This window comes from Pyricularia pennisetigena, chromosome 3 (genome assembly GCF_004337985.1).
Source record: "Pyricularia pennisetigena strain Br36 chromosome 3, whole genome shotgun sequence".
Taxonomy (NCBI): Eukaryota; Fungi; Ascomycota; class Sordariomycetes; order Magnaporthales; family Pyriculariaceae; genus Pyricularia; species Pyricularia pennisetigena.
In genome coordinates, this window is record NC_043742.1 from 4,925,766 (window position 1) to 4,938,208 (window position 12,443).

General features: G+C 50.2%; 4 protein-coding genes across 4 annotated transcripts in view; 3 read left to right on the forward strand and 1 right to left on the reverse strand.

The window, feature by feature from the left end:
- Window positions 1–264: 264 nt before the first annotated feature.
- Window positions 265–2,686, forward strand: PpBr36_03103 (uncharacterized protein; the record flags this gene model as incomplete). The annotated part of the gene is made up of 5 exons (XM_029890279.1): window positions 265–304; window positions 363–579; window positions 659–1,044; window positions 1,120–1,966; window positions 2,029–2,686. The coding sequence occupies 5 exons, from the start codon at window positions 265–267 to the stop codon at window positions 2,684–2,686; spliced, it is 2,148 nt and encodes a 715-aa protein (XP_029753474.1).
- Window positions 2,687–3,393: 707 nt separating this feature from the next.
- On the reverse strand, window positions 3,394–6,247 carry PpBr36_03104 (uncharacterized protein; the record flags this gene model as incomplete). Its single annotated transcript, XM_029890280.1, has 3 exons — window positions 3,394–4,919; window positions 4,979–6,011; window positions 6,071–6,247. The coding sequence occupies 3 exons, from the start codon at window positions 6,245–6,247 to the stop codon at window positions 3,394–3,396; spliced, it is 2,736 nt and encodes a 911-aa protein (XP_029753479.1).
- A 3,673-nt stretch (window positions 6,248–9,920) lies between these two features.
- On the forward strand, window positions 9,921–11,188 carry PpBr36_03105 (uncharacterized protein; the record flags this gene model as incomplete). The annotated part of the gene is made up of 3 exons (XM_029890281.1): window positions 9,921–10,371; window positions 10,477–10,775; window positions 10,847–11,188. Coding segments are annotated over 3 exons (1,092 nt in total), but the record flags the coding sequence as incomplete, so codon positions are not given.
- Window positions 11,189–12,201: 1,013 nt separating this feature from the next.
- The window catches only part of PpBr36_03106 (uncharacterized protein), a gene marked incomplete at both ends in the record, with an annotated part of 452 nt that continues 210 nt past the window's right edge, over window positions 12,202–12,443 (forward strand). The window contains one exon of the mRNA XM_029890282.1: window positions 12,202–12,437. Within this exon, the coding sequence (XP_029753477.1) occupies window positions 12,202–12,437 (236 nt within the window). The remainder of the gene's footprint in view (window positions 12,438–12,443) is intronic.

The window sequence follows — 12,443 nt, forward strand, 5'->3', positions numbered from 1 at the left end:
GGTTTGCCACGCTGTCACTTTCTGCGTTGCGTTCAAGACAGTGAGCCTCAGTGCCAACAACACACAGCCAAGGGACCAGCCAAGGTATCAGCCAGCCGAAGCCCAAAGCAACCCATTGATTCATCCACTTTCAGTGGACAAAACGCGCGCATTACGATTCCAACTTGGGGCTACCCATCCCAGCGTGTGTTTCGGCCCTGAAATTCATATCAAGTTGCAGGCGACCCTGAGCATAGACAGTGCTTCAGCCACATTTAGACAGCCATGGCGGCCCGCGGCAACTCCTTACGGGACCGCCAGATAGGTCAGCCCTCTGCGCTCCGGGTTGGCCAAGCTGCGACATGTCGCTAACACTCTGACAGCCTCACTACGCAAGATATTCAACCTCAACAATGAAGTCGAACCGAGCGATAACGAGGAGTCCCTGGCCAGCGGCGCGCTAAACCCTTCGTCCCCCATTCTCAACGCTGATGGCGAGCCCATCTGGAAGGTGCTGGTCTTTGATGACCTGGGTCGTGATGTCATCAGCAGTGTCCTGAGAGTTAGTGACCTGCGGTCAATGGGAGTTACCATGCACATGTATGCCACCTTGACTGCGATGCTTGGCCCGGGCGAGCTTTTCGACGCTGACTTAGTCGACCGTTTTGGCGGTTCTCAGGCACATTTCAGCATCAAGACACCCCATACCGGACGTTCCAGTCATGTATCTTCTTGAACCGCACCCAAAGAACCTCGAGGCCATAACCAACGACCTCCAAAAGGGTCTCTACTCACCGGCCTACATCAACTTCCTGTCGTCGATACCCCGACCTCTGCTGGAAGACTTTGCGACACAAACAGCCACTGCGGGAACCTCGGAACACATCGCGCAACTCTTTGACCAGTATCTGAACTTTGTTGTTGCGGAGCCAGACCTGTTCAGCTTGGGAATGCAAAAAGAACACACCTACTGGGCTTTGAACAGCGCCAAGACAAACGACGAAGAACTGGATAATGTGGTCGACCGAATCGTCAGCGGTTTATTCAGCGTTATAGTAACCATGGGTAAGTTGTAATTTTTTCTCCTCTGCTCTCACAACTCGCCGCCTCCCTCTTGCAGGCCGCGCTGACACCAACTAGGTACGATTCCTATCATCAGATGCCCTAAATCGGCAGCCGCCGAGATGATATCTGCCAAACTAGATCGCAAGCTTCGTGATCACATTATCAACTCCAAGGACAACCTCTTTTCCGCCTCAAATCGCTCAGGCTCATCTTCGGCAACACCTGGTCCAAGACCAGTTCTGATCATCCTGGACCGCAACGTGGATCTTACCCCCATGCTCTCACACTCCTGGACCTACCAGTCTTTAGTACACGACGTCCTCAACATGAAGTTAAACCGTATCACAATCGAAACGCCTGTGGATGAGAGCAATCCTACAAAGGGCGTGACGCGCAAGTCATATGACCTTAACGCAAACGATTTTTTCTGGGAGAGGAACGCGGGCGCGCCCTTTCCCCAGGTTGCCGAGGATATTGATGCTGAATTGACCAAGTACAAGGAGGAAGCTGCCGCAATAACCAAAAAGACGGGCGTGACAGACCTTGAGGATCTGCAGAACGATACCAGTGCAAGTGCGCAGCATCTCAAAGCTGCGATTACACTCCTCCCCGAACTGCGAGAGCGAAAGGCTACTTTAGATATGCACATGAACATCCTCGCCGCGCTGTTAACTGGGATCAAGAACAGGCAGCTGGATAACTATTTCCAAATCGAGGAGACTGTCACAAAGCAGACTAAAGCTCAGATCCTGGAAACGATCAAGGACGATAACAAGGGCAACAACCCGGTGGATAAGCTGCGGCTGTTCATCATTTGGTTTCTGAGTGCGGAGCAGGACCTGAGCAGACAGGAATGGCAGCAATTTGAGGAAGCGCTGGTAGCTACTGGTGTGGATGTTACTTGCCTACCATACATACGACAGTAAGTCATTATTCGCGAGGGTGCAGGTCGTCGGGCTGTTCGTGACTGACCAGACATGTTAGGGTCCGGGCAACAACTAAAATGACACAATTAACAACTATAAACTCCTCGGGTGCCCAACCCCAACAATCTTCGGACCTCTTCGGACGCTTTTCCAACATCGGATCCAACATTGGGTCTCGCCTTCGTGACCAACTCAAAGAGTCAGGTGTGCCCACCAATGCTATTAGCGCAAACTTCGACTCCATCATTGGTGGCATAAAGACATTCCTACCTGCGAACCGTGACCTCACGGTTACAAAGATTGTCGAGTCAATCATGGATCCTTCGGCCGCATCGTCCTCGGCTATTGCAAAGACAGAACATTATCTCTACTTCGATCCACGTTCCGCTAATGCTCGCGGAACGGTACCGCCACCGTCGGCCGTTCGGTCCGGAACCGCGCCCAGTTCCACCCCCGGTGGACTTCCGGGTGCTGGCGGTCCCGGGGCCGCGGCGAGTTTCGGCCAGAGGCGACAGGGCTTCACCGAAGCAATAGTGTTCACTGTCGGTGGCGGGAGTATGGATGAGTACGGGAACTTGCAGGAGTGGGTTGCTCGCACTAGTGGAAGCGGTGATCGGGTGCGGAGAAGAGTGGTCTACGGAAGTACAGAAATGGTCAATGCTACCGAATTCATTACGCAGGAGCTTGACAGACTGGGCAAGGAGGTTGCTTCTTAAAATAAAATTGCAGATGTCAAATCAAGGAGCTAGATCGTCGAGATGAACCGAATCGAGCCTGTGCTAAACCCATGACAGTATGGATAATTTACGAAGCTGTTGTAAGCCCATCCAGCATTTCACGGGCCGCATTGTAGAATCGGCCTGATTCGTTATTCAACTCCCGAAATTTATCCACCCGGCACTGATACGGGAGATGTACGCAGAGCTCCTTATCGGAGACATTAGTAAATGATGGGCAAACGCTCGGTAGATTGGAACCTGAGGAATCTCCCACAACAGATAAAACTACTTCTATTGTCATACGTATACGTTTTCGCAAAAAATTTTGAGTTGAAACATGAATTTTGTTCAAAGTGAGAATCGCTTTGTATCTAGCTACTTGACCCATGGTCTCGACAGGGTATTATTCCAAACGCGCTTGTAGAAAAACAAAAAATAGGCTTGATACAAAACCAAATACTGTGGACCTGGAAAGCGAAAGCGGCAATGAAAAGGATATCAATGAAATAAGGTGTGCCAAGTTTGACTCCGATTGCTGAAAATAGCAAGGGAGTATAAAACAGGGCAAGAATAGGGGTGCGGATCCAAGCATCAAGCCAGCCGCAAGCGAAATGTAAGTGAAAAAAGAAATAGAAAAAAAAAAACACATGAACAAATCATTTCGTCATCGTGACAACCCCCCATAACCAAGGGGGCAAGGTTACTTAAACACCCCTAAACATGCGAACAACCAAGAACCACATGGCTCCGATAAACTTGAATCCGGACAAGGCGGCCACACTGTACAGCACAACGGCCATGTAGATAGTTGCACGCTGTTGCTTGGTTTCCGTGTTGGTGTTGGGTGTGATCTTGTCCAAACCGGCCGTCGACAGAACAACGGCGGCCAAGCCAAAGTTTGTCACCATCCAGAGAAGCACGACAACTGTACGAACACCTCGGTAGTAGTCCAACTGCTTCTCCTCAAGCTGTGAGGCAGTGGGTGCCTTCTTTTCCTCACGATGTTTCTGTGCAAACACAGCAAGTTCGCGCTCGTACATGGTGTTAAGATCCGCCTCATCGGGCAAGTCGGCTTTTCCTGTTCCGTCCTTGGTGCTGACTGAGGGTAGCTTGTCTGGTTTGTCGTCACCTTTAGTACCCCAGGAGATATCATGGGTGTTGCAAAAGGCGTAAACGTTGAGCACATTAGTAAACGTCGGTGAGAGTAGCATGTACTGCACCAGCGAAGTAAGCATGTGCCATGGGTCAAACATAAGGAGCGAGGCAATCAGCCAAATGCCGTACGTAGACATGATGGACAGAATCAGAGTCACCACGACCTGGTCCTTGAGAAGCTCAGCAACTGAGAGACCACGCTGAGCATCCGCCATGATCGCCTTGACGGAAATAAATACGGCAGCAAAGAGAAGGTAGCTGCAGAGGGGGGAGTTCATGTTAGCCTCGAACACGGATAGGTGAAGAGCTTCTACGGCAAGATAGACGTACCAGAAAATGATGGCCCAGAAGTAAATCATTGCCAAGTAGTACGGCCCTGATCCCGCAGGACGGTTTCCCATGGCCAAGACGAAACAGGTAATCAAGGATACGCCGTAAAGCCATTCAAAACAGACGCTCAGGATCTTACCCGTGGTCCCTAGCAAGCTTTCGTCGCCCAGACTAGTAGTAAGGATCTTGAAAACCAGGAAGAAGTTGCCAATAGCGAACCAAGCGAAAATCATATTGACCGTATTGAATGTGAACTCGATAAAGAAGGCTATCTTTCGGAAGAATGAGTGGTCGGAGCGGAAGAACTGATAGAAGTGGGCGATGGCGTAAATGGCGGCAAAGAAGGAGCCATTCAACCAACGACGCCGCTGGAGAATCAACTCAGTGGCCGTGTCTGGCACGTCCGTCTCGCCAGTTGCCGACTTGACATATTGGAGAATCCAATGGCAGTTGCGTTTCGTGACAAGCTCGAAACAAAGAATTCGATCCTCGGCAAGGTACATGTTTGCCGTGAAGATTCCTGCACCAGCACCGTGGAGCTTCTCACCAGCAAAGTACTTCTCCAATGGACCCTGGCCGTTCTTGTCATTCTGCAGAGCAATATAGCGATAGGCAGAAAAGGCACCGGGTAAGACTGAGATGAATCCAAAGGCAGACTCTAGGGGCTTGTCAAGGATGTTGCTCATCTTGTACTCGAAATTTTGTGCTGCAACCAAGGGGTTGAACAAGTTTTTGCCGCCCGTACCTATTTATTTTCATGTTAGTTGGGAGGCATTTTAACACCTTTCGGGAGGATGAACGAACCCAACATAGCTTTGATTTCGCCACAGGCTCCCGCGCACATGGGCTCGAGATCGAAAGCTTTCCACAGGTGATAAATGGAGTTGCCGCCTGGCTTGGTTCCGGCGTCGAGAAGTACACAGATATTTGGGTTCAGAACGCGACCAAATGCCGAGAAGAACCACCTGTGAGAGTTGATCTTCTTCTGGTTGTTCTCTTTGAGGCAGAACAGAAGCTGCACAGGCTGCTGGCGTGGCAACAGCTGAACCACGTCGTTCTTCAGAGACATGCCGATTTGAGTGGTGTATTCGTAAATATGCGCCGTTGTAGGCTTGTCGTCGACGTTCTGCCTGGCAATACCCTCTTGGTACACACCCAAACCGGCTAGTAGAGCCCTGGTCCTGGGATTTATCTTGGCACGACCATCGCTAACGATGCAGACGACGATCTTCTTCCATGCCTCCTTTCCCCACGTTTTGCTCTCAGGCCGTTTGCACATGTACTCGATGTTCTTGAAAACACCGATCATTGTCCTGGCGAAAAGAACCTCGTCTTCGTTGTACATGGTGACCACAATAAACAATTCTGTCTCACGCGGTTTGCTGAATAACCTTTGACGGAGGGTGAACTTCTCATCATAGAAATCGTTGGGGTCGCAAGTGGCTGCGGAATAGCGCATGTGCGTAAACTCGTCGCGCTCTCCGTGAGGAAACTGATTGAGGAGCTTTGGGGGCACAGGGCAGTCCAGCACCAAGTTGCCCATGTAGAGCGGAACTCGCTTGACCGTCTTCCATCTTTTCAGCCCACCCTGCTGCTGCTGTTGTTGTTGTTGAGGATTGTCTGAGTACTGGCCATACGAATCCTGCTGTGGGAGAAGTGGCCGGCCATCATGCTCATAACCCGGTTCGCCGTACGGGGTATGAGCATCGTTTGGCGTAGGAGTATATGTGGGGTTGTAGTATGCATCATGATGCTGCTCGGGATTGACCGAGTACTCTTCCCTGTAGCCACCCGGCTGCTGCTGATAGCCTGGTTCGCTCATGTTCGCCATCGAATGCTGTGGCAAGTTAGCGTTCTGCTGAGAGGGAATGACAAGGCATTCAAGTGACAACCTACTGCCGTGTGAAGTTGAAGCTGGTCGCTAGGCGTATGTCTCCCGGGGCCCATTGGTATATCAAGGTTGCTGGCACTGTTCGGCCCAGGCCTGCCGTACGGCGCATCGTCCAACTGATAGCCATGCTGGAGAGGATGGCCCGGCGAGGGCGTCCGGTGAGGTGGCGGGCGGTTGTTCATTGGGCGCCGGGGATCGAAGTAATCGTCGTCTGTAAGTTGTCGCGGGTGTTAGAGGGGTAGAATAGAAAAAAAAGACGAGACCCTGTCTAGGAATCGGTGGTATCAAGGCAGTAAGCCCGTGGCCAGAAGTAAGAGAAAGAGACACGCGTAGGATGTGAATGTATGAGATGAATTGCCTCTGAGCAGAGACAAGGGCGCCGAAGTTTGTATTCTTGCGCCAGGCAAGTGAATGGCTACGCGAAGGAGTGAGCCAAGTATTCGTCCAAAGATAGTACGGAAGAAACTTGACTTTCCGAGACCACCAAGGCGCAAGAAAAGGTCGGGGAATATGCCGGCAGGTGGAAACTTAGGGGACCGTGTCGTTCAGGACTCTAAGTGGTGCTTGCAGTGGAGGCGAAGTGGTCACAGATTGAGGTACAAGAAAGGGGCGGGCGGCATGGATGTGGGATGAAAAAGTTCGGCCGGGGAATGAGTTCGAGGAACTTGCCTAAACGATTGTACGCCATTGTTGATGTGTTGGATGAAGCGTAAACGCCAACGCGTTGTGCTTCTTTTCTTCTCTTTGCGCAGAGAACCAACTACCTAGTATGCTATGTCGAAACAATGGAATTCAACGGGCGGCTGGGTATGAGTTGTCGTGGTCGCAAACCAGGCGACGTGACTGACAGCAGGATTCTCGCGCCTGAATGTAAATGTCTCTGGATGCTTGGAACCCTTAGGTGGGAAAGTGCGCCGCGTAGTGTCGTTGGAAGCGCCACGCAGGATATGGGACGAATGAATCGACGCTTGCCCGTCAGCCGCGGGTGGTTTGAGCCCCTATTTTTTTTTCGGCTATGCTTGGCGAGCTGTTGCGGTACGTGGTACTTATGGGTACCTATCTAATTAATTCCACAGCAGCGACATCTATCCGCGGGTCCTGGGTCGTGGAGTTAGGGATAAGAATAACTGCCAGTTGATGCAGGCGGCGATTCGTCGGCAACGTCTGAATGGATGAAAGATTGACGCGAGAGCAGTCAAAAAGGGACGGAGGTTTCAGAGTTCAAACCAGGCAATTAATCACCGCGCAGCATATAGGGTAATTTGAAGTGTGTACTGTATGTAATTAGGCGGTTTATGACCTGCTTTTTCGTAGACACCCTAGCAGAGGTGGTTTGACGTCTGAGCTCGATGCTGGCGGCTGGTGGAAATTCGGAACCTGATCGCAGCGAAGAAGTTCCTCTCCCCAAAATTATTGATTCGCAATGCGACCTCGAAGAAAAACCTGGCGTTTCAGATCAAGCGCGGGTCAGCGCAGTGACTTTACTAACGTACTACTGCAAGGCAAGAGCGGAGCCACGCGTGACGTTGACCCGGTGGGTATCTCTGACAGATTGTGGATTGCAATTGGCCGTCAAGCCGAGGGAGACCAGGATGAGCAATGACGATCTGCCCCGTTGTTTTGCCCCTGGCAATCAAATCCAGGCCGAAACAATAGCTTGAACAGGTACAGAATTCTGACAACTCAGCTTGACAGAATCTTGATATGTGTACTTTTTGACTTTGTCTTTTTTAAGTTGGTCGTGATGGAAGTCAGCAGAAAATTGGTTCGATTATCGGATAGATGGCACTAAAGTGTAAATGACAATTAACACTAAATAGGTCAGCTGCCCGTGCAAACATTGAGTTCTTGCCAAAGCCCCACGACCATAATGAAAAACGAAGATTTGTTGATGTTCTCTGAATTCATTTCCCCATTTTATCGACAATGTCATGTTCCTCCGGCACCCAGCCACCACGGATAATTTTCAGTGCATCATCACGACGCGGAATCTATATCTCGTACATTCAATGTTCCGACCAGATCGTCGCAAAATTCTGGTGGCTGTTCTAACCACTAGCGTCCGGCAAGAATGGCGTACCGTAATGTAACCTCAACACCACCCCACGTGAGTGCTGTCTCGAGGCTGTGTCTCTGGTAAGCCGGATTCCGTTTCTATTTTGTTCAAATTTTTTATTTTTATTTTTTAGAATAGGATAATTGGGTTGGCTCTTCAGTGGATGAGATCAACCTTGGGAGCGTGAACACGCAAGCTGGTCTTGGTTGTGGATTATGGGTCCTTCCTAAGCTACCCAGCCCAAAATAGATACGGCCTGAATGCACCTTGGGATGAATGAGACTGCATGACATGCAGGCGTAAAAAGTACAGTGTACGTACCTACAGGAGGTAGGCATTAATTAATTAATACCAAGTACTATAGTAGACACAATTGGCAGTGGAGACAATCGCTCATGTTTTCCTGTCTTGGCTGTTACAACTGTTCCCTAGCATTCCCTGCCCTGTATGCCTGCCATTGATGAACTTAGGCGACGCGTCTTCTAGCAAGGTTTTCATCGAAATGGCCCGCCTAATAATAAAAGGACTCTCGCCACACCAAGCAAATGCTCTGTGGCTAAGTTTACTGAGATACGGAGAATTAGGAGGCCTCACTGTAAGTCATGACTGCTTTTTGATGCCCCCGATTGGCTGTCTTGACAATACAACGTCAACAAGGCATACAGACGGCTAAGCATTCATTGGCTGTGGTGGTTTGGTTTGGGTGTGGTCTGCTGGTGGCGCCCCCACAACGTTCGTACCTGAATAGGGTCACATGCGCAATCATCATCGAGATCTCATCATGACTTGTCGAGTATTCTCGCCTCTGTACGAATTTGCATCTTGGCATCGACTGACTCCCGTTTTGCGGCCTAGTTAATTAATTTCCGCGGCCTTGACACGTCCCTCAGCAAGTCGTTAGTCTTTTTTTTGAGTCTGTTGGAGGCGCCTAAGTGCATCGTCAGTTTCAATCAACCTAATACACCTAGTGGATTTACGGATGATTGTTCTTTAATGGTTTTATACTATGAGTAGACTTTTAAGCCTCACGCTCATAAAGTTCTGGTGCAACCTTAGAATTCGCGTCCCGATTCTGAATGTACTACTGCACCTCATTGAAATTGGTTCTCGACGAGTTATCGCATATGTATATAACGAATCTGGATATCCTAACGATCGACCAATCTTATTCACAGCAAAATGGACCAATATATGACCTTTTCTCCGTGGCCTTTTTCTACATATCAAAATACGGCTCTATAACCATGTACTCCCTACCTATTCAAGTGTAGTCTGGACGCATCATCTGACCTCGCCTATGTCAATCTGCAGAGTCCTGCGGGCATATTTATATCATTATAGTTTTTTTTTTTTTTTAACTCCAATTGCTTCGCTCGCCTAGGTTTATATTAGATTCGAATATAGCTTCAGGTTTGCTCATGATTTTTCTCAGATTGCAAAGGATCCAAGCACTAATTTGGGCAAGTCAACAAGGTCTATTCGTAGCTAAGTTGCGTGTACGACGTAGTTATTTCCAGCCCCACCCCCGCACTCCGTGATCGGTGGATGCAGTTCGCACGCAAAGTCAAATTTCAACACTTTTTTTGCCTTTGACTCCTTTACGAAAGCAATACGGGATCACAATAAAGATACTTATCCCAAACTGAGAGAGGCGTTTGTCGTCGTCTGCGGGGCAAGACGACCACCTATTAGCCTGGACATCCGACCACCGGAGATCAGTTATTAGGAAGCCCCTTGGGATAGCGAGGAAGCAGTAAGAACGGTTCTAGGGTAACTTGGAAGGGAAAGTTACGGAACAGGAACCCAGGCAACGGAAGAAAATGGCGTCCGAATCTTTCATCATCAAGACGCCTAGCTCGTCCGCCAACATCGGCCCCGGGTTCGATGTCATTGGCCTCGCGCTGTCCCTCTACCTGGAGTTGCACGTTACGATTGATCGCTCCAAGAGCACCAGCTCAAGTCCGCTCAACTGTCGTGTGACTTATGAGGGCGAGGGCGAGGAGTCGGGAGACATCCCATTAGACCCTGACGCGAACCTCATCACCCGTGTGGCTCTCTATGTCCTGCGATGCCATGGGCAGCGTGCCTTCCCAGTCGAGACCCATGTCCACGTCAAGAATCCCATCCCACTGGGAAGAGGACTTGGTTCTTCGGGAGCTGCCGTGGTTGCTGGTGTAATGCTGGGTAAAGTGGTCGGAAAGTTGGATCATCTAGATAACAACAGATTATTCGACTTTTGTTTGATGATTGGTTAGTTGTCACTTCCCAAGTCTTGTTTATTTCAGTATACACTTTGCTCCCTATCGCCGACTGTAAGCCAGGAACTCGTATGCTGACTTGACTGTACATCCACAGAGCGACACCCAGACAATGTGGGAGCTGCACTTTTTGGCGGATTCGTCGGGACATATCTGAACCCGCTGAAGCCCGAGGATTTGGCCCGCACAGAGATTCCACTAAGCGAGGTCCTTCCTGCACCCGCCGGCGGCATTGACACCGGCGACACCCCGCCGGAGCCGCCGCACGGCATAGGCCATCACATCAAGTTTCCCTGGGCTCCCGAAATCAAGGCCGTGGCTATCATCCCCGACTTTGAGGTGGCGACCGCTAAGGCGCGCGAGGTGCTGCCGGCACAGTATCCCAGATCCGATGTTGTAGGTGACGAGCGTGATCACAACTGATTTTCACGTTCACGACAGGAAAAGCTAATAGGAAACATTTGTAGACCTTCAATCTGCAGAGAATTGCCCTCCTTCCTGTAGCACTTGGCCAGTCGCCTCCTGATTCGGGACTCATCAACCTCGCAATGCAGGATAAGCTGCACCAGCCGTATCGCCAAACACTGATTCCCGGTCTGACCGAGATAGTCGAGTCGATGACGCCTGATACCCAGCCGGGGCTGTTGGGAGTGTGTCTTTCGGGGGCAGGCCCGACCATACTCGCGCTGGCCACAGACAACTTTGAACAGATCGCAGAGCGCATTATCGCCAAGTTCAAGACACAAAACATCACATGTAGTTGGAGGCTGCTTGAGCCTGCCGAGGAGACTCAGGTTACAAAGCTATAGAGCGATTTGTGGAATCACATCGGTACCTTTTGATGCAAGTGAAAGCTGGCAGTGACGCCGTGAAGATGTAGTTGTGAATAAGCGGTAACTTGTAAGGGATGTTACGTGGTCTATCAACAAGCATCATTTGGTATAGGGTAGGTACCCATGTAATGTCTGAGTTGCAAGTCATGATACCACGGTGCACCTGCGTCGAGCTAACAAAGGGTGGTTGGTGGGTTGGAATTCAACTGCAATTTACTCACCAATCCCAAACACCCTGCTGCATCATGTGCTACCGTGGCTTTGGAAACCTATTGCCAACAATGGGGCGATCCGACATTGTCATCTATCAAGGCTAAAGATGAAGTTTGAACCAAGATGAGCTATCCAAGCTATCCAGGTCTGGTGGTTCGACTTCGGGTGAATTAGGGAGGGGTGGACCATTCTTTAATTGGACAGGAAAATGGAAATTTCTCGTTTTGTCAATCTGCTTGACCTTTCAGCCAACCAGATCGCGCTGTAAGCTGACTAGGGTTCCTAGATTGGCAGACAGGGGTTGGATCAATCAGCCCACCCTTAGGAAAACTTTTGGTTAGATGGGACGACAATGACTATGCAGTTTGCGAGAATGATCCCACGGGAAATGGTCAAGCTTTTTGCTTACAACCAAAATCTACGCTCTGATTGGACCATACTGCGGTGGTGTCTTCACATCTGGTGGTAATACTGTAAAATGGCACGATTGGAATACAGCAGAGCCTCGATATGGAAGACTCTAGTCGCGCCCTGCCTGCTCGGTTGCTCCGCCATCTGGCCATGAAGCTATTTCCAGATGACCGAACTGTCGGGATCTTGCCTTTCAGGCACAACCAAGGGTTTTCTCGGGATTGGATACATGCCCCATGGTAGAGCGCTCCATCAGTATAAGACAGCCTGCATTCAGCCGTCATTGTCATACGTCCCATAGATTATTCCCATCATCAACATAAAACAATTCATAGGAAACATCTCCATTTCGTTCTTACTGGTAGACCCTCAATCTCCACTTAGCAGCACCCAGAAAGACCAACATGTCGCCAGTCCTTGCTCGAGCCGCTATTCGCAACGCCGCTGCTACCGGCACAAGGCAATTCTCGCTCATGGCTGCCATGCGCAACATGGCGCGCTCCTTTGAGCCCCACCCCTTCCAGCGTCTGCCCAACACGCAGAAGCCGCAATCTGCAGACTATGCCAAGATCCTCAAGCGTTCCGGCAAGACTGTCATGATGTGAGC